At 57.6% G+C, this 20124-nt stretch overlaps 2 protein-coding genes across 5 annotated transcripts in view; both read left to right on the top strand.

Annotated features, from left to right (window-relative positions):
* The first annotated feature begins 4916 nt into the window (after positions 1 to 4916).
* On the top strand, positions 4917 to 16926 carry NLRX1 (NLR family member X1). Of its 4 annotated transcripts, XM_021696280.1 has the most exons (11): positions 4917 to 4928; positions 5048 to 5143; positions 7435 to 7562; positions 8106 to 8175; positions 8618 to 8706; positions 9279 to 9898; positions 10293 to 11114; positions 13653 to 14248; positions 14487 to 14573; positions 15304 to 15555; positions 15992 to 16926. In XM_021696280.1, exons 3-11 carry the CDS (start codon positions 7493 to 7495, stop codon positions 16311 to 16313), a joined length of 2928 nt encoding a protein of 975 aa, XP_021551955.1. In that variant the 5' UTR covers positions 4917 to 4928; positions 5048 to 5143; positions 7435 to 7492; the 3' UTR covers positions 16314 to 16926. The 4 variants fall into 4 exon arrangements, with proteins under 4 accessions (XP_021551955.1, XP_021551959.1, XP_021551958.1 ...); XM_021696284.1 differs by lacking the exon at positions 15304 to 15555; XM_021696281.1 differs by lacking the exons at positions 4917 to 4928; positions 5048 to 5143 and adding an exon at positions 5908 to 6278.
* Positions 16927 to 17845: 919 nt separating this feature from the next.
* The window catches only part of PDZD3 (PDZ domain containing 3), a 3991-nt gene continuing 1712 nt past the window's right edge, over positions 17846 to 20124 (top strand). Inside the window, exons 1-6 of the mRNA XM_044919500.1 lie at positions 17846 to 18014; positions 18350 to 18561; positions 18846 to 19035; positions 19134 to 19270; positions 19524 to 19728; positions 19919 to 20115. Coding sequence (XP_044775435.1) covers positions 17900 to 18014; positions 18350 to 18561; positions 18846 to 19035; positions 19134 to 19270; positions 19524 to 19728; positions 19919 to 20115 — 1056 coding nt within the window. The 5' untranslated portion in view covers positions 17846 to 17899. The remainder of the gene's footprint in view (positions 18015 to 18349; positions 18562 to 18845; positions 19036 to 19133; positions 19271 to 19523; positions 19729 to 19918; positions 20116 to 20124) is intronic.

Raw genomic sequence — 20124 nt, 5'->3', positions numbered from 1 at the left:
AGTTGTGCCCTGGCCTGCGCCCCAGCCCCCGCAGCGGAAGCCCCCAGCCCCAGCCCTCTGGGACTGTTTTAACCTTGTAGACTTTGGCACTGGTTGCTGGTGCGGCCACCCCTCTCTCAGCTCCTCCACAGGTTGGCCGCCGGACTGCGCTCCCAGCCGTGGCCGTGGCCGTGGCCACAGGGGCTCCAGCCCTCCCCGACATGCCCAGGAGTCTTCCCCAGTTGATTGCAGTTTGTAGCTTCCTCCCTACTCTCTCCAACATCTGCATGCAAAGACCACTAGGAGGCTACCACCCTCCTTCCTGCCCTCGGCACCCTCCTCTGTTGTCTGCCTGGGAGCCCCAGGTTCTCCAGGCCCCCATTTACAACTGACCAAAGTGGCCCCCTCTGGGGGTCCCCACCACACAAGTGTTTGTAAACTGGGCTGTTCTAAGGTTCAGGTTCCAGGGCTGGGCCCTGGTGGGGTCCCCTGGAAGTCCCATTTGGACAATGGAACGGAGCAGGGAAGGCTCTGGAAGTCTCTTCCTCCTCCTCACCTTCTCCCCACCCCCAGACCTGGCTGATTTGGACAATCTGCTGGAACAGAAGCTGGGTTTTCTGTCTGGGTCATCCCTCCCAATCCTGGGGATTGGAGAGGCCTGGGGCCCTGGGATGCCCCATCCCCTTCCCCGTCTCCTTCCCTGTCCCCTTTGATGGGGGGAGGGTCTGGTGGCACCTCTGCAATAATGTGTGTGTCTCTCTCCCACTTGCCACTGGAACTGGAGAATGCACTTTATTCTGGGGCGTGAGTAGGAGAAGACCAAGCCTCCTTTCTTGCTTCTCCTGCCCGGTCCTGCAACACTCCCTCCCCTCCCCAGAGTTACAGGCACATACATGTGAACAGGCAACCTCAGCCTGGCACACACACGCGGTCCCCCGTGGCTCCGAGGAGGAGTGATGGTGGCGTGGTAGGTGCCGTGGGAAGGGCAGTGCCCACCTCCTCCGGGGATGCCGCTTTGACTGCACAGATGAGGCTGGTGCCGCCCAGGGTGTCCCGGGACCCGGGATCTGCAGGTGTCGACCCCTGAGTCTTCTTTCCCCTCCAAGCCAGGGGTGGCACAGGGCATTAGCTCCCCGGAGCTCAGGAGCCAACATGAGCACAAGCATGGGCATAAGTTGGCCTTGGCCACTGCCACCCCGGGGCCCTTCTTTTGTGCGTCAAGTTGGCATTCTCACTCCCCTGCCCCTTCCCCAGCCACTTGCTGCTCATTCAAACTCCTGTCTGGGTCTGTCCACACCCTTCCCACCTTCCCATCAGCCGATACCTCTGGGCACCAGAGCGACAGACACAGAGCATGTCTGGCTTTTGTGGTAGGTCCAGGCTCACGCCACTTCTGATTTCCCCTTCCCCCAGGGCTCTCCCCCCTGCTTATTCCTGTGCACACACCACTCTTCCTTCTCTTACCCTGCCACAGATCCTCCCCATCGTCCAGAGATGCCAGTTGTATTGTGGGACTTCACCCGTTATTAATAAAACCTATATTTATACAGTATGCAGTGCATGAATGTGTCTGGCTGTGGCTCCTGGTTCCGTGGTCTGTGATGGGTCTTCAGAGCACTTGAGAGAAATCTGTGAGCTTTAGAGTGTTTGGGGCAGGGAGGAACCTCCATACTGTTTTCCAGAGTGGCTGCACCAGCTTGCATTCCCACCGACAGTGTAGGAGGGTTCCCTTTCTCCGCATCCTCGCCAACATCTGTCGTTTCCTGACTTGTTAATTTTAGCCATTCTGACTGGTGTTGAGGTGGTATGTCATTGTGTCTTTGATTTGGATTTCCCTGATGCCGAGTAATGTTGAGCACTTTTTCATGTGTCTGTTGGCCAGTTGGATGTCTTCTTTGCAGAAATGTCTGTTCATGTCTTCTGCCCATTTCTTGATTGGATTATTTGTTCTTTGGGTGTTGAGTTTGATAAGTTCTTGATAGATTTTGGATACTAGCCCTTTATCTGATATGTCATTTGCAAATATCTTCTCCCATTCTGTCGGTTGTCTTTTGGTTTTGTTGACTGTTTCCTTTGCTGTGCAAAAGCTTTTTATCTTGATAAAGTCCCACTAGTTCATTTTTACTTTTGTTTCCCTTGCCTTTGGAGACGTGTCTAGCAAGAAGTTGCTGCGGCTGAGGCCAAAGAGGTTGCTGCCTGTATTCTTCTCTAGGATTTTGATGGATTCCTGTCTCACATTTAGGTCTTTCATCCATTTTGAGTCTATTTTTGTGTGTGGTGTAAGGAAATGGTCCAGTTTCATTCTTCTGCATGTGGCTGTCCAATTTTCACATGGGTATGTTCTTGCCGGGTGATACACGTCTCTCTCTTCAGAATTCACCGAGCCCTGGTTGTGCCCATGGTGGCGGGTGTAGTCAGTGGTCATGAAGGGCAGTGAGAAGCAGGAAAGACCCTGGAGCTGAAGCTCTAGGATGAGAATGGCAGGGACCTCACTGAGCTTACCCCAGCTTTTTCTTTTTCTTCCTCTCGTCTCTTGCCCCCAGGTCATACTTAGCAGGGCTGAGCCATCGGCTACCAGGACGGCAAATGGGTTGGTAGCCTGAGGTTTGGAGTAGGCAATTGTCCAGAAGTCCTTGAAGGCTGGTGGCAAGATGACCCAAGAAACAGCACATTGTCTCACCCTCTTCCTTCCTGATCCTGAAGCTTGGGGACTGAAGGGGGGGACTGGCATCCACCCTACTAGTGCTAAGTGCCCCAGGCTAGATGAGGGTCCCATCTGTCACTGCTGGGGTGCCTGCCTGGAGATGGACCTTCTCATGTGGTAGTGGGAAGGGTGGTAGTGGGAAGAAGTCAGAGTCATAGCTTCTGGAACTCTAGCTAGCTTTTAGAGGGCATTCCGGGAGCCACCCTTTCTCTGCAGTGATGCCTGCAGATGGCTTCTTAAAGTCCATGGACACAAAATCCCACCACTAAGTAGTCTTTTTTTTTTTTTTTTAAAGATTTTATTTATTTGACAGAGAAAGACACAGTGAGAGAGGGAACACCAACAGGAGAGTGGGAGAGGGAGAAGCAAGCTTCCCGCTGAGCAGGGAGTCCAATGTGGGGCTCGATTCCAGGACCCTGAGATCATAACCCAAGCGGAAGGCAGATGCTTAATGACTGAGCCACCCAGGCGCCCTAAGTAGTCTTTCTTAAGATTCTTCCTCTTTACTTTCTCTTTCAAAATGTAAATACCCCTAAAAGAGTAAAACATTTATAAACTCACACTTCTATAAGTGCCCCTGGGAGCAAAAGGAGACGAACAGCCGTTCTGGAGCCAGCAAGGGCCATTCAGGCACAGAGAACATCTGTAGAGTGGCTCATGTATTTGCAAAGAAAGCTCTTTGGATTCTGACAATAACCCCATGAGGCTGCTAGGATGAGTATTATCATTTCTCCCTCTCACAGAGAAGAAAACCAAGGCTTGGAAAAGTGCCTTGGGCAAGCTCTCCAGATACTGTGCTCCCGCCATGTGAGCCACCTGCGATTTCTCCCCCTGGTCCCATCGGCCCTCGGAGGTGTGGCACAAATGCCCTCAGCCCGGCCCTGCATGCTTTGAAATGGGCCCCCTCTCCCTGAGTGCCAGCCCTTCCCGGACTCAGAGATCACTTCCTTCCGTGCAGCCACCTTCTGTGTCAGGGCCTGTGCCAGGGGCTGGAGGACAGGGATGCTTCAGGCTGTTCTCCATGCTATGGGTCTAGGGGACCAGGTGCCCGATCTTGAGGTCAGACGACAGAGCACATGCCCACAGCGTGACTCATGGTACTTCTGTTTGCAAGAGGCCAAATTATATGTTATTAATAAAGCCTCCATGGCTGTCATAGCCATGGGGGCAGGGAGGGGAACAGCTTGCTCTGAGCCATGTCCAGTAACTGCAGCCGGGGGCCTGTCCGCCTCGTGTGGCTAGGGAAGCGGAGCGAAGCTAAAAGACCCCCAGGTCTGAAATGTCACCCCTGAGACCCCATTCACAGTGTTGTTCTACCATTCTACTCCCCTTTTGGAGCGTCTCTTAAAATGAGAATGTGCCATTTTCCCTATTGTCTGGAAATGCCCTTCCCTTCCCAGACTTATTTTTTTTTAAGATTTTATTTTTTTAATTAAAAAAAAGATTTTATGTATTTATTTGTCAGAGAGAGAGAGAGCACAAGCAGGGGGAGCAGCAGAGGGAGAGGGAGCAGCAGACTCCCTGCTGAGTAGGGAGCCCGATGCGGGGCTCGATCCCAGACCCTGGGATCATGACCTGAGCCGAAGGCAGACGCTTAACTGACTGAGCCACCCAGGTGCCCCTAAAGATTTTATTTATTTATTATTTGAGAGAGAGAGAGAGAGGGAGATTGAGAGTGGGGGAGGGGCAGGCAGAGAAGCAGATTCCCCAAGGAGCAGGGAGCCCATCGCAGGACTCGATCCCAGTACTGGGATCGTGACGTGAGCTGAAGGTAGACGCCTACTGGAATGATCCACCCAGGTGCCCCCTTTCCAGACTTGTTTAAGATCCAATTCAATGTCACCTCCTCTGCCAGAGTCAGTAACTTCCTCTCCCAACCTTTCCAAAGGCTTCCGTCAGCCTCTGAAGGACCATCATTCGGGCTACCTGGAGGGAAGCCATGGTCTGGTCCCTGCCTGCCTTGTTCTGGTTGCTCAGTACAAACTCAGTGAATGAACACGCATTCAAGTATAAATGAAAGATCAACTCTATCTTCAGTCTGGATGGAGAGTAGAGATCACAAAGCCCTCTTCCCAGCCCTTCCCCGAGGTGCCTCTCTATGGCTTCCCCATTGCACACCTCTGTTCAGTGCACATTGCACATCTATATTTGTATGTGGGGTGTGCCCTGGCTGTGGGCGGTGGGTGGCTCTTCCATGGGTGACGTGAGCCCTGGGTGTGCTCTGTGTGGAAGCAGGGAGATGAGGGTGAGGACTTTGGGGACCAGGAAGCCCCAGGGCTAGGCCAGGACTGGGTGCTAGACAAGAAGAGCAGGTTGGGGTGGGAGCTATCTCTCAGCCCTCATTCTTGCTCCTTTCTTGGTCAGAGTGACCAGAAGCCACACACAGAGGTCTGGGGTCTGAAGAGCGCCAGGTACAGAGGGAGGACCCAACAAGGCCTTGACTCAGATCTCTGCCAGGAGGTAGGCTGAGCAGGTGAAGAGGCCCAATGGGAAGAATGCCCTGGGGACGGGTAGGTGCCTCAGGAGCGGCCGAGGGGCGCGGTAGGAAGACCCAGGCCCGGGACTTCTGGTTCCCGCCCTGCCCCTTCCTCATTAGGTCATCCGGCGCAAGTCAGGTCACCCCGGGGCGCCGCAGCTCCTCGGTCTGCACAATGGGCCGAACAGCGAGCCCCGCCCGGGAGGGGAGATAACCGGCTGGCCCTGGCGCGTGGTCACCTGCAGAGGGCGCTCGGCGCGGCGGGGCCCGCCCGGACGCAGGGCCGCGGCCACCGAGGGCCGGCGCGACTCGGGGGAGGGGGCGGTGGGGGAGGGGACGGCCCGGGAAGTCCCCGCCCTGGGCCCGCTCGTCGCGGATCCCGGCTCCGGTCGCTGTCCCCTTCCTCCGCGGGTCGCCAGCGCCCGGGCTGTCCTCCCCGCTGCCAGGGGGGGCCGGGCTCCGCGCAGGCGGGCGGGGCGGGCGGGACACGCCGAGCCGGGGCCTCTGGGAGGAAGCGAGAGACGCCGGCAGCCGCGGGTGAAGGCCCAGCCGGCTCCGTCGCCCCTCGCCCCCGACCGGGCCGCTGTTCGGGGCGCGCGTGCTGCGGGGAGTTCGTCCCCGGACGCGGAGGACCGAGCGGGTGCGCTGAGCGGTGGGCATGCCGGCCGCCAACCCCCTTGGGCTCCGAAGCCAACGGGAGCGGGGAGAGCTGTTTGGGACCCAGTTTGTGTGTGTGTGTGTCGGGGGGATGGGCGGGGAGCTCTGGCCCCGTGGGAGCACAGCCCCTGCACCCTTCCTGCGGCGCCCGCTCCTTTCCTCTCCGGCCCGCAGAGCTGGGGTGGTCTTTGGAAATTGCCCTCACCACCGGCCCACCGGCTCCGCGGGTCCCATCTTGAGGCAGTGGCCCTGGAGCCGGTTTGATCCCACTGAACTGGCTTTCCCGAGCTTCCTCAGCTTCCCAGGGCCCTCTCTTCACCCTTCTCCAGCCCCTGGGACCTCTGCTCCGAGCCCCAGCCCCTCCACTGGTTGACCCTGCTGGCGGGTGGGCTCAGGGCAGCGGGTCTTCCAGAGCCTGTCCTGCCCTTAAGGAGCCACGTGCCAAATAGCAGCACGCTCCAGGTAAGGGGCATCAGGGGAGACTTCCCGGAAGAGGGGGCCTTTGAGCAGGGTCTTAAAAGATTGTGTAGCATTCCGATAGGGGAGTAAGGCCGTTCCAGGCCCAAGAAAGTGTATGAACAGAGTCAGGGAAGTGTGGGCACGAATTTGGGGGGCTTGGCAAATGAGGTACAGGTTGGGGGCAAACTCCAAAAAACAGCTTGTGTGGGCGGTCAGGGGTTTTGGACCCTACAGGTAACCTAGGATTTTAGGGAGGTGATTGGTGGCTGGGATGAGGGATTGGAATGGGGTGGGGTGAGACTGAACGCGTTGGCTGGGAAGGAGAAGGAGGGTCCCCAGAAGTCCACAGAGGGTCTGAGGTAGCACAGGAGGGGCATAGGGACCATGCAATAGGACCAGGCTGGCAAAGCACGGGGAGAAGGAATCAGTAGGACTGTTTCAACTGTGTGATGGAGGGGAGAAGGTCTGAAGACCAGGAGGTCAGGTTCCTAGTCTAAATGTGTGATTGGGAAGATAGGCAGTAAAGTAACTAAAAGGGGAGGGGGTAAGGAGTGTATGGGTGAAGCTGAAAGCACAGGCAGGATAGCCATATGGAGATGTCAAGTAGGAAGTTCATTCTTCCGTTTATTTATTATTTATGCCAACCTCAAAGGCAGCTGACATAAAAGTCGCAGAGAAGATAAGATGATAAAATCATTAAAACTCAGCTAACAGGACCTGATAGCTGGGGAAAAAAAAACAGAGAGGAGAGTGGATAATTGTTCCTTGAAAATGTAGGTTCAGAAAAGCCACTGAAAATGAACACAGGACTCATCTGAGCTTGCTGGCAGCCAAGCAAAAAAAAGGACACCTAAATAAAGCAGCAGTGCACTAGGGCTGGGACTCAGGAGAAAGGCAGCCATGAAGGCTCAGGGGGAGAGGGGGAGGGGGTAGGAGATAAAATGGCATCTGTCAAGTGGGGGATATAGGAGAAAGAGTCAATCCGAAGGCCAGCCAGGCCAGGGTGTTGGCACTGCTGACATTTAAGGAAGGGCTGTTGCGCCCCGAGGAGGAAGGCCTTTCTGTAGCCTGCACAGGGAGGTAGGGGTGGGAAGGGGTGTGTGTGTGTGTGTGTGTGTGTGTGTGTGTGTGTGTTCCCTTCACACAAGTCTTCTTGCAGGGGAACAGGATAGAAGGTGGTGTGCTAAGTGCCCTGGGCTCTCACCTTCTTCCCTACCATGAGGTGGGGCCGCCATTTGCCCAGGGCCTCTTGGGGCTCTGGTCTGGGAGGAGCGCTCCAGTCAGCAGGTGAGCTGGAAGCAGGGGTTTCTGTCTCTACCTCTCCTCTTCAGAGTCCAGATGGTGTCTCCAAGAGAGCAGGGATCCAGACACCAGGTGTTCTAGCTCTGGCTCTGTGATTCATGTGCTGTTGGCCTTGGCAAGTCACCTCACCTCGCTGAGGTTCCCTTTTTCCCATCCTAAACTAAGGAAGTCAAGCTAGATGATCTTCGAGGGTCCCTGTAGCTACACGAAGTCTAGGATCACTTGTCTGATCTCATTCTGCATTCGACAAATATTTATTGTGTGCTATGTGCCAGACCTTGTGCTAAGTTCTAAGTATGTAATTATAAACAAAAACAGATGTGGTCCCTGCTCTCATGGAGGGGGGTGGGGCAGAAATGAATGTTAATCAAATAATCACACAATGAGATATAAAACCGCATAGTAGCTGCCACAAAGGAGCAGTACGTGATGCGATGAGAACAAATGCCGGGGGATTTGATATAGACGCGAAGTCTGTGTGTTGGTGGGGTCTGGATGTTATTTCTTTCTTCACCTTTCTCTCTGTAGATGAACGAATCCCCTTCCTGATCCACTGGAGTTGGCCCCTTAAAGGGAAGCTTCCCATTGGGCTCCCTAGGTGAGGCCTCGGGGTCATGCCTTAGAACACATCTGGGCACAGCAGAGTAACCTGGGAAGGGTCAGGACTTGGAGAGGGCTTGACCCCCTCCCCCCCCCCAGGGTGACGTTGGTTTTCTGGGAATGAGGAGGGCAGAGTCAGCTACCAGGCCTCAGACAAAGTTGGTTTACTTTATCTACAGGACAAGTGACAAGGGCAGCCAGAGGGGGAGGATCTGTGGGGGAAGTGGGTGGAGGCTGGCAGTGGCCAGCCTGAGTTCCAGGGGGCGAGATCTCAGTCCCTGGGAAGGGTGTGAGAGTCAGACAAGGCTCTCGGCTTGGGTGTCCGGGGTCAGGCCTAGATCTCAGGGAGCTAGAAGTCCAGCAATTCAGACAGGCCTGGGCTCTGAGCCTGTCCAGAGGCTGAGCCCAGGAGCCAAGCCCCAGCTCATCCTTGCTCTCAGGGCCTTTGTACGTCACCGTGGAAGCTCAGCGGGCAGTGGTTCTCCATCAAGAAGCCATGGAAAGTTGTTCCAGGGCATCTCTGCATCGGGTAAAGGGACCAACTGCTCAGTCGGCCTGAGGGGAGGGGCTGGCTGGGATCCCAGTGGTGGGGGAGTGGGAGGTGGGGAGTTGGGTCTGGAGGGAGAAGCAGGCAGGAAGAAGGAGGCGTAGAGGATCCACGGCCATCATCCATCAGTGGGCAAACCCTACCCCCGTCGCCCATTGTCCACCTGTCCACGTCTCCCTTCCTGCAACACGTGTGCAGTGCACACTCACCGCTCTTACCATATGCAAAGCACTGGGAGGGATACATCATCCCTTCCCTCAGCAAACTGGGTCTAACAGTCAAGTGGAGATGGCACACAGACAACCACAAAACCATTCAACCCAGTTTTGGCGGCACTTGTCTCATGGCTTGCCCCTTTCCGCCATGGGGGTTCCAAACTTTCTGGACAGTCTGTTGTCTGAGAGAGTCCTGTATACATAGCACCGTCCTGGGTCTCTGTGTCCTGGTGCTGCACCTTGCTCTGTGGCCTGACCCTACCACCGCCCTGGCCAGCCCTAAGCTCCTGCATCTTGCAGCCTCTTTCCTTGACCCATTCCCCTTGCCTTCCCATCCAGAAGCTGTCCAGGGCCACCGCCGGAATCTGGCCGAGTGGTTCAGCCGATTGCCCAGAGAAGAGCGCCAGTTCGGCCCGACCTTTGCACTGGACACGGTCCACGTAGACCCTGTGATCCGCGAGAGCACCCCGGATGAGCTGCTTCACCCATCGGCGCAGCTGGCCCTGGAGCACCAGCACCCCCTGGCCGGGCTCCCCACCCTGGCCCTGTCTCAGCTCTTCGACCCCGATGCCTGTGGGCGCCGGGTGCAGACAGTGGTGCTGTACGGGACGGTGGGCACGGGGAAGAGCACGCTGGTGCGCAAGATGGTCCTGGACTGGTGTTACGGGCGGTTGCCGGCCTTCGAGCTGCTCATCCCCTTCTCCTGCGAGGACCTGTCCTCCCTGGGCTCTGCCCCAGCCTCCTTATGCCAGCTCGTGGCTCAGCGCTACACGTCCCTGAAGGAGATCCTGCCTTTGATGGCTGCTGCTGGGTCCCGCCTGCTCTTTGTGCTCCACGGCTTGGAGCGGCTCAACCTCGACTTCCGGTTAGCGGGAACAGGGCTTTGCAGTGACCCCGAGGAGCCAGGGGCACCAGCTGCCATCATTGTCAACCTGCTGCGCAAGTACATGCTGCCCGAGGTGAGCGGCCTCCCGCCCCGCCCCGCCGCTGCTGCCCCTAACTCGTCCCCTAAGGACGCTGGTGTCTCCAGCCCACGTGTTTATTGGGGCGGGAGCACAGGCTCTCCGCTATTCAGACCTGCCCCTCCACGTCCCGGCTGCGTGTCTTTGAGCAAGTCCCTCACTTCCCCAAGCTCTGTTTCCTTCTCTGCTGGAGCTATCCCGATCAAATGAGATCCTGCCCAGGAAGCACCTGGAGCAGGGCCCTGGGTCGCAGCGGGGGCTCGGGCATAGTTAGAATTACGGTGCTCATCCTCATCCTCATCCTCGGACGCTCGGTCTTCAGGGGCTCTCTGGGGAGTGAGGCAATCAGGACGCGAAGGTCTTTCTTAACCCTCAACCATGCGCTCCCCAGGCCAGCATTCTGGTGACTACCCGGCCCTCTGCCATCGGCCGAATCCCCAGCAAGTACGTGGGCCGCTATGGTGAGATCTGTGGCTTTTCTGATACCAACCTGCAGAAGCTCTATTTCCAGCTCCGCCTCAACCAGCCGGACTGCGGGAACGGAGCTGGGGGTGCGGGTGTCTCGGCCACGCCAGCTCAGCGTGACAGCCTGGTGCAGATGCTCTCCCGCAACCTGGAGGGGCACCACCAGATCTCTGCCGCCTGCTTCCTGCCCTCCTACTGCTGGCTTGTGTGTGCCACCTTGCACTTCCTGCATGCCCCCACGCTGCCCGGGCAGACCCTCACGAGCATTTACACCAGCTTCCTGCGGCTCAACTTCAGTGGGGAGATGCTGGACAGCACTGACCCCTCCAAGTTGTCCCTCATGGCCTATGCAGCCCGAACCGTGGGCAAGTTGGCCTACGAGGGGGTGTCCTCCCGCAAGACCTACTTCTCCGAAGAGGACGTCCGCGGCTGCCTGGAAGCTGGCCTCAAGACGGAAGAAGAGTTCCAGCTGCTGCATGTTTTCTGCCGGGATGCCCTGCGGTTTTTCCTGGCCCCGTGCGTGGAACCAGGGCACCGGGACACCTTTGTGTTCACTGTGCCTGCCATGCAGGAGTACCTGGCCGCCCTCTACATCGTGCTGGGTTTGCGTAAGACGACCCTGCAGCGGGTGGGCAAGGAGATGGCCGAGCTCGTGGGCCGAGTCGGGGAGGACGTCAGCGTGGTCCTGGGCATCGTGGCCAAGCTTCTGCCCCTGCGAGCCCTGCCTCTGCTCTTCAACCTGCTCAAGGTAACAGCCCCAGCACCCCAGGCTCTCAGCGCCGCCCCTCTCAGCAGTTGCAGTAGCAACTGCTACTTCCCACATAGCCATGAATCCTCTTCTTGACTCTGGTTTCAGGTTTGGGCAATCTGGCTTTCCGTGGGATTGAGACACAAGGGAAGGGGAGAGAGAAACCACAGGCTGTGCAAGGCTTGAAGACTGGGAGGAGGATGGAAGGGCACAGGGCCTTTAATCACTGTCCTGTGACCCTAATGACGATTGTAGTTTTGCATCTCCTCGTCTTTGTTGGCGGGAGGCGGGAGTCGCTACAGTCTAGGGTCTGTCCTCTGCTTTGTGGGCCCGGAAACTCCACTGTATCTGTTCCCCCAGAGGTGGTTAGACTCTGGGAGTGATGACTCATCCTAACGACATCACCAGAGACAAGTTTATAAAGCAGATGCCGTTTTATTCATTTATACCAGGAGGATAAATGGCATTGGTAATTGACTTAGGACAGTGCAGGCCTGCTCCAGAATTCCAGTTACAGGCCTGAGGACTGTGTTATGAGCAGGGCGGATATGCTAGGTTTTTGAGGGGAGGAAGGATCCACCCTCTGGTGATGTCTACCAGGTGCCTCGTAAATGAAATATTATTATGATTCCTTTTTAGATAAAGAAACTGAGGCTCACAGGGGCCAAGTAATTCACCCAAGGTCACTCATATAGTGGAATAGCTGGGATCTGAGTCCAGGTTTTGTGATTCCGAACCCTGTGCTCTCTTGTCAAACTTTACTGATGTATTATGAATATTTCTCTTAAGCTTCGGTGCCTTGCTAGGTAACCCTGGTCCTCTCTAGGAATGTTCTGGTAACTCGTCTTGAGGAGGCAGAGCCCTGGTCAGTGCTGGCAAAATTTTAACAGGTTTTCCTTTGTGTAGGCAGCAAAGCATAGGGGTTAGGAACAGGGATTCAGTAATCCAGCTCCGTGGGTTCAAATCCAGGCACTGCCACTTACTAGCTGTGTGATCTTGGACGAATTACTTAACCTGTCTGTGCCTCCAAGTCCTTATCTGTTAAATGAGGATAATATGATCTCTATCATGGGCCTAACATGAGGATTAAATGTATTCATTCTCAGGACCTGGCACGTAGTAAGTTCTATTTAAATGTTTGTTAAACATGAAAAACAGGCTCAGACAGCCTGCCCCTTCTCCCATCATTGCCTCAGACAGGGGGGTAATGGCCATTGCTGAGGCCAGCCCACCTCTTTGAGGATGGGCTTGCCTGCTCTGGATTACAGTGAGAGGCTGTGGTCTCCTGACAGGGTTCACCCTATGGTTAGCACCACAACTCTGAGCCCCCTGGGAGGGAGGCTTGCCTAGCAGAGGACTAGTCCCATCTGTTTCTTCAGCCTGTTGACTCAGCTTCCCTGGGTGACATTTCTTCCTCTTGGTCACCAGGTAACTGTTGAGGGAGAAGCACTTGAAACTCCATGGCAGGAACCTCACCTATAAAAAAGTGAAAAAAACAAAACCAGTCATTAGGGAAGCTGCCACAAAATAGCCTCGTAACTCCTTGCCAGAGGTCTGGGCTCCTTCTTGCCTTTCGGCCCCAACACGAGGCTGGGTGCCGATGTCCCAAATCCGCCCAAACATTAATTTCTCCAACAAATATTTGAACACCTGCTGTGTGCCAGGCACTGTGTTAGATTCTGAGGAAGGAAAAATGAACAGAACCCCGGTTTCTGCCCTCTCTGGTCCTCCAGTAAGAACACAAACAGGTCACCATAACCATGTAATTTAAAGTTGTGGTAAGTGCCTAGAAAGTGAAGTTCTGGGTGCTGTGAAAGTATATAAGTGGGGGAGCTGGTTTGGGGGGTGGTGGATAGGGAAAACCTCTCTGCAGGAAGGACATTTAATCTGATCCCTGAAGGATCAGCCAGGAGAAGAACTGGGGAGGGGGGCAGCACCCCAGGAAGAGAGTACAGCTTTGAAGGAAGAGAACTGTAGTACTGTCAAAAAAAAAAAAAAATCCTAATAATGAGAAAAGCCAAAAGCACAGAAGCAGAGTGTGTGAGTGTGAGAGGTCTGTAGATGGAGGCCGCGTGGCTGGCAGGAACCAGATCCTGCAGGGCCTCCAAGGAACAGGAGCGATGTCAGTCATCGTTGCTGGGATGACCCTGGTGTTGTGGAGGATGGGGATGTCTTCGCAGCCCCTAGCCGGGTACCAAACAAAATGCACAGCAGATGCTTATTCCTTCCCACCACTGGGCTTGCAAATGTAAGGGGTGTTTGGGAAAAAGAATTTCCTAAGGGCCCATGTGTATGGCACAAGTGTCGAGAGGTGAGTCTGGAAAGGTCAAATTGGGGCCAAATCATGACACATTTTCTATTCCACATGGGCATTGGGGAGCCATGGCAGGTGCTGCAGCGGGGGGGGGGGGGGGAGTCGTATGATCAAAGGGATGGATGGGGAGGCCGGAGCGGGCAGGGAGAGTGCGCCTTCGGCTGAGCTTCAGAAGCTGAGCGGCACGTGCGAGGCTGCAGCTCCTTCCCTGCGCGCTCTCCCAGGTGGTGCCGCGAGTGTTTGGGCGCATGGTGGGTAAGAGCCGCGAGGCGGTGGCCCAGGCCATGGTGCTGGAGATGTTCCGAGAGGAGGATTACTACAACGACGACGTCCTGGACCAGATGGGTGCCAGTATCCTGGGCGTGGAGGGCCCGCGGCGGCACCCGGACGAGCCTCCCGAGGATGAGGTCTTTGAGCTCTTCCCCATGTTCATGGCGGGGCTCCTCTCTGCGCACAACCGGGCCATGCTGGCTCAGCTAGGCCGCCCCATCAAGACCCTGGATGCCCTGGAGAACGCCCAGGCCATCAAGAAGAAGCTGGGCAAGATGGGCCGGCAGGTGCTGCCCCCGTCCGAGCTCCTTGACCACCTCTTCTTCCACTACGAGTTCCAGAATCAGCGCTTCTCCGCCGAGGTGCTCAGCTCCCTGCGCCAGCTCAACCTGGCGGGTGTGCGCATGACGCCCCTCAAGTGCACGGTGGTGGCGGCCGTCCTGGGCAGCGGAAGGCATGCCCTGGACGAGGTGAACTTGGCCTCATGTCAGCTGGACCCTGCTGGGCTGCACACACTCATGCCTGTCTTCCTGCGTGCCCGGAAGCTGGGGTGAGGACCTGTCTTCTGGCAACGGGCCTGAAGACTGGAAAGGGTTGGAGGTGAAGGGGCGGGAAGAGAAGGTCCTAGGGAGGCCAAAGGTGGGGAGGAAGGAGCAGGGGGTGGGATGAAGAAGTCTGGTGTGTGTGGAGGTGATGAGCAATGGGAGGGAGGGCACGGTGGGTGGATAGGCTCCATGCTGAGCTCCTGCCTTGCTTTTCCCCTTCCCTCCGGCCACCTGCTGTTCCAGCTTGCAACTCAACAGCCTGGGCCCCGAAGCCTGCAGTGTCCTCCGGGACCTGCTGCTGCATGACCAATGCCAGATGACCACCCTGCGGTGAGTGTTTCTGTCGGGGGGCCTGGAGGGAGGTTCTGGCCATCCTGGTGGCAGGCTGAAGTCAAGGGTGCGCTCACACCTGGCGCTGGCCCACCTGTACTCTGGTAAAGGGGGTGGAGCCTAGACCCCGGCCTGCCCCCTCTCCCCAGGTCCAGTACAAGCAGCAGGGTAAAGGAACGATGCTGCCAGGAATAGGTGCTCAGAAAGCCTCTCAAGCGGCTAAAACCAGCGTGTGGGGAGGGGGGGGTGGTAGGGGGGGATGATCCCCAGGCCGATTGCCTGGTAACAGTGCCACGGATGCCCTCCCAGGATGTTCCCTGTGGCCTCGCAAGGATGACCCTAATGCTGGGCGCTCAGTAGATGCTTCCAAAGTGCTGACCGATTTACTAGGAACCCAGAAGCCTGGTTGGAGGAAGGGGAGGTGAATGAGGAGGGGGAGGGCCCCGGGGCAGGGGCATCTGGGGGGGCAGGTAAGAAAAGGAGGAAGAGCAGAAATAGTAACGATGAAGAGAGGGGAGTCAAGGGAGGAGGAGAAGCCGGCTCCCACCCCGCTCTCCCTCCGCTGCCGTGCACACCGCACCCCTGCTTCTTCCTTCTCTTCTCCTGGCCCGCATTTCTTTAGGGGCTCACCTTCACCCCAGGCTGTGTGTCCTTTGGGTCCGGGTCCTGACATCTACTGCAGGGGCACCTGCCATCGTCCCTCATAACCTCGGGGTGTTTGTGGCTATAGGCTGTCCAACAACCCGCTGACAGTGGCTGGTGTGGCCCTGCTGGTGGAGGGGCTGGTGGGGAACAGCTCCCTGACGCATCTGTCCCTGCTGCACACGGGCCTTGGGGACGAGGGCCTGCAGCTGCTGGCTGCCCAGCTGGACCGTAATCAACAGCTACAGGAGCTGAACGTGGCCTACAACGGTGCTGGCGACAGGGCGGCCCTGGCCCTGGCCCAGGCTGCCCGGGACCACCCTTCCCTGGAGCTGCTGCAGTAAGTCTGGCCCCTGGGCCCACCGCCCCACCCTGGCCAGAAGCTGTTCCCAGCCCTCCGGCTCTCCCTCCCTGTCTCCACCGCCTTTTCCTGCCGTACGGCCTGTCCTCTGTCCCTGCCTTCTCGAGGATCTTCGTGGACCGGCTTCCGAATCAACCCACCCCTCTGTGATTGGCCCTTACCCTGCCCGGGTCCCCTACTGCCGTTTCTCTTAGGGTCCTGGTGGCCCCATTCTTACTGTCCCTGGTCCTGCTGAATTCAGGTGTCATCCCTGCCTCCTGTTGGCCACCACCCTCCGTCTCTGGCTCACTGCAGACACTTGCCCCATCACTTCCGTAGCCAGGGGATGAGTTATGAGAATTCCGCTCTCCGTCCAGCACCCTCTGCCCTCTATCTGAGAGCTCTGCTGAGTGGCCTCTTCTCTTCTCTCTCCTAGCCTCTACTTCAATGAGCTGAGCTCAGAGGGCCGCCAGGCCCTGCGGGACTTGAGCGGCACTGCTAAAGGGGGCGCTCGGGTCGTGGTGTCGCTGACAGAGGGGACAGTGGTGTCCGAGTACTGGTCGGTGATCCTTAGTGAAGTCCAGCGGAACCTCAACAGCTGGGATCGGGGCCGCGTCCGGCGTCACCTTGACCTTCTGCTTCGTGATCTGGAAGACAGCCGAGGGGCCACCCTTAACCCCTGGCGCAAGGCCCAGCTGCTACGAGTGGAGGGTGAGGTCAGGGCCCTCCTGGAGCAGCTGGGAGGCCTGGGAAGCTGAAGCAGGGGCGGCAGTCACCTAGCTGTGTGACCCTGCCCCATGATCCTTCCCTCTGTGGCCTCCTGGTTTGCATTACTGCTTCCAGAAAGGTCCCTCTGGGGCTGCAGGTAAAGGGATGGGTTCTCAGGTGTCCCATGTCCACCCATGGCTCCCAAGTCTGGAATTTCCAGGGTCATGAAACAGGCCTCCTCTCCGTTCTGTGAGGAAGACTGAGAAAGACTCCTTCAGGTGGCATTTTGGTGGCCACTTGCCCTGCGGCGCAGCCAACCTGGCCTCTCTCCTCTCGGGAGCTTCTGATTGTGCCACCAGGGGGCGCACTTCTTAAGTCGCCTTTGCCAAAGGTGCGCCATCCAGCTGTGTCCGCGGGCCTGCCCCTTCTGCCTTGCTGCTCTTCAGAGGACCCCGAGGATGCCCGCAGCCACTTTCCTCTCGCTTTGGTGCCTTCCCCTCCCCTCCCCGTCCCCTTCCTCACCACCGTACCTGTGCTCCGTGGCTCTGAGGGCCATGTGCACTGCCATACTTCCATTAAAAGCTATGTCTTCACCTACTGTGGCCTCCTCCTTGCCTGGTGCTTTCAAGAAAGGGTACTGTTTTTGGTCATTGTGGTAAACTATTGACCACCTTCTGTTGCAGGTGGTTCTCGGGCACTAGGTTCAGAGGCAGTGAGGGCCGAGGTGAGGGGGGGCATGAATAAGATCCTGGGGGTGGGCGGAGGCCGAGCTGGGCCGTAGGACTCCTATCACCTTTCCCAACATACTTATCCCAGGCTCGGAATTACAGACACGAGCAGGCGATCTGCCTTTGTCTGCCCAGAGCAGAAGCCCAGACAGCAGCGGAGTCTCCAGAGGAAGTCCGGGGCCCAGGAATGGGGGCAGGAGGAACACGCAGACTTCCCCAGAGGAGAAGACTGTCCTCCCGTTAACCATTACCCCGCAGCTTCTAAGGCAGTGTCTTTAAGGAGGCGGGACGTGGCGGGCTAGGTGGGAGGGTCAGCTGGTTTTGATGAACCTTGTCCCTACCCTGAGCACCGGGTCGCTGGTCCAACTATGGAGGCAGCTACAGGTAGGAGGACAGGAGAAACCCTCCCGTGGGGGCTTTAGGGCAGTGAGAGGGCAGGGTGGGAGGCGGAGGCTTTGGGGACCAGGGTGTACTTGTTGTTGAGGCTTGGAGCCCTGAGGCAAAGAGACCCAAGTTAGGAGAGAAGAGGTGAGTGGATAGGTCTGTCTTCCTGGTCCACGCCCTCTCCTGATATGCTCAGATTTCTGTGCCAGGGACTAGGAGAAGAAGGGAAGGTCCTTTTGGAGCAGAATGGAGGGGCAAACCTCCACTTAGGAGTGGGGGTTCTCCTAAGTCCTTTTAGTTAATGACATGGAAGAGGAGTTGGGGTAGGGAGAGAATGCACCCCTCCTCCCCTCCTCCCTTCTTTACATAGCAGATCTTCAGGACAGAGCCTCCTTCACGTTAACTCGGTAAGTGCCTAAGTGCCGCGCTGGGAAGGGTTGGGGCAGGAGGCGGAGGGAATCCAAGGTGGGGAGGCTCTTCAGCTGCCGTTAGCATCTCAAGGAGAGGCTGGGACCAGAGTCCAGATGTCAGCTTGCTCCTACCTGCATCCCTCGCCTCCTTGCAGGAAGTTTGAGTTTAATCCAAAGTGGGGCATTGATAATCCTGTCCTCTCTCTGGCTGAAGACTACGACCCCTCTGGTAACCCCCTGGCCCTGGGCAACCGTTCCCTTTCCCCAGAGATACCACAGCTCCTCAGGGCCTCCCATCTCCTTGGTAACCACTCCACTCTGCCTCCCTCTGATAATAGCCTTGGTGGGGAGTAACTACGTGGAGGTAGGAGGGGGTTGGCTGTTTTCTTTTGTCCAAACCACTCTGCCCACATGGTATTTGGCCTCACTGCCCAACACCTAACTGGGTAGAAGCCTGCCGGGTGCCCTATCACCAGGGCAGGGTCGTCGGCCAGGCCAAGGTGACTTGTATGTGGGCCTTGTCCCCTCCCCTCCCCCTCTTCTGTTGCCCACCTCCCCCTCTAGATCTCTGGAGCCTGCAGCGGCCTCGTTTCTGTCTGCTGAGCAAAGAGGAAGGCAGGAGTTTTGGCTTCCACCTGCAGCAGGAGCTGGGCAGGGCTGGGCCTGTGGTGTGCAGGGTGGAGCCTGGCACCTCCGCCCAGCACCAGGGTCTTCGGGAAGGGGACCGGATCCTGGGGGTGAATGACCACGTCGTGGAATGTGAAGACTATGCTGTGGTGAGGTTGGGCTGGGGGCCTCCCTGTGGAATAGAAGGACGTTCCATAGCACCTCAGGGAGAGAGAAGCCAGTCGGTCACCTCCCTGGATATACGGGGGCAGCACCCAAGCCTCAGCCTCCCCCACCTCCCAGGATCTAGGGCTGTCCAGGTGGGAATGGTTGGGTGAAGGCGTCCAGAAGGAGCCATTCACCCTGGCTCCCGGCGTGAAAAATGGAGGTTCCAGGGACTGGGAGTTGGCAGGAGGAGCTGGCTCCGACCTCATCCCCCACGGCCTCTGTTCAGGTGGTTCGCCGCATCCGGGCTAGCGGTCCTCGGGTGCTGCTGACGGTCTTGGCGAGGCACGTGCATGACGTGGCTCAAGCTCAGCAGGGCAACAGTGCTCACCTCTGTCCTCCTCTTGGCCCGCGGGTCCGGCCCCGACTATGCCACGTAGTGAAAGATGACAGTGGCTTTGGCTTCAGTGTCACCTACAGTGAGCTTAGAGGCCGGGGCGGGGGGCGGGGCAGGAGGGGGATCTCCGCCCTGTTCTGGGCAGCCAGTGGACCGAAACTTGCTTTTTTTGGCTTCCAGGCCATCAGGGTCCTTTCTGGCTGGTGCTGAGTCCCGGAGGAGCAGCGGAGCGGGCAGGGGTGCCCCCGGGGGCCCGGCTGCTAGAAGTGAACGGGGTCAGCGTGGAGAACTTCACTTACAGCCAACTCAGCAGAAAGGTATGGCTGTAAGTTTCCCTGTTCATCCTCACCCACTGGGGCCCCGGGGCTTTGCCTCAGGCAGCCGATTCCTCCCCCACACACCTCATCTCCAAAGTTGACCTTGTACCTCCGGCCATCCTGCCCTTTACAGTTGGTCCTAGGCTCTGCTCTTCCCCACCCTTGCTGCCTCCTTTCTGGGGCCATGAGGAGGGCCTGCCCCTGCCTTCCCTACCCAGGTGCTTGATGCTGATGCCCCGCTGGGTCCCCACAGCTTTGGCAGAGTGGAGAGCAAGTGACCCTGCTGGTAGCAGGGCCAGAGGTGGAGGAACAGTGTCGCCAGCTGGGAATGCCCCTGGCCGCGCCCCTGGCAGAGGGCTGGGCGCTGCCCACCAGGCCCCGCTGTCTGCACCTAAAGAAAGGGCCCCAGGGCTTTGGGTTCCTGCTTCGTGAGGAGAAAGGTCTTGATGGTCGCCCTGGTGAGTGGGAGCCCCAGAGATGGGTCGGGAAGGTGCGGGCACACATGTGGTGCACAGAAGACCCCAGCCCTGAGCCTCCTCCTCTTCCTCCGGCGTCCCCCCCACGCTCAGTCCCTCCGCGGGCCCACGGTGGCCTGGGCTGATGCTGGAGTTAGTTGCGGGAGGAGCGATGAGGATATTTATGTCCCAGGACAGTTCCTGTGGGAGGTGGACCCAGGACTACCAGCTGAGAAAGCCGGGATGCAGGCCGGGGACCGGCTGGTGGCTGTGGCTGAGGAAAGTGTGGAGGGGCTGGGCCATGAGGAGACGGTGTCCAGGATCCGGGCGCAGGGCTCCTGTGTCTCCCTCACTGTTGTCGACCCTAAGGCTGACCGCTTCTTCAGCATGGTGCGATTC

Source organism: Neomonachus schauinslandi, chromosome 11, assembly GCF_002201575.2.
Source record: "Neomonachus schauinslandi chromosome 11, ASM220157v2, whole genome shotgun sequence".
Classification (NCBI taxonomy): Eukaryota; Metazoa; Chordata; class Mammalia; order Carnivora; family Phocidae; genus Neomonachus; species Neomonachus schauinslandi.
Note: the sequence above shows the minus strand (reverse complement) of the source record. Positions and strands in the feature narration are given on the sequence as shown.

Coding starts and splice junctions, on each gene's coding strand:
- NLRX1 (XM_021696280.1), top strand. CDS start 7,493: ATGAGGTGGGGCCGCCATTTGCCCAGGGCCTCTTGGGGCTCTGGTCTG. Junction 8,707..9,278: donor CCAGGGCATCTCTGCATCGG/GTAAAGGGACCA, acceptor CTTCCCATCCAG/AAGCTGTCCAGGGCCACCGC. Junction 15,556..15,991: donor CCTTCCCTGGAGCTGCTGCA/GTAAGTCTGGCC, acceptor TCTCTCTCCTAG/CCTCTACTTCAATGAGCTGA.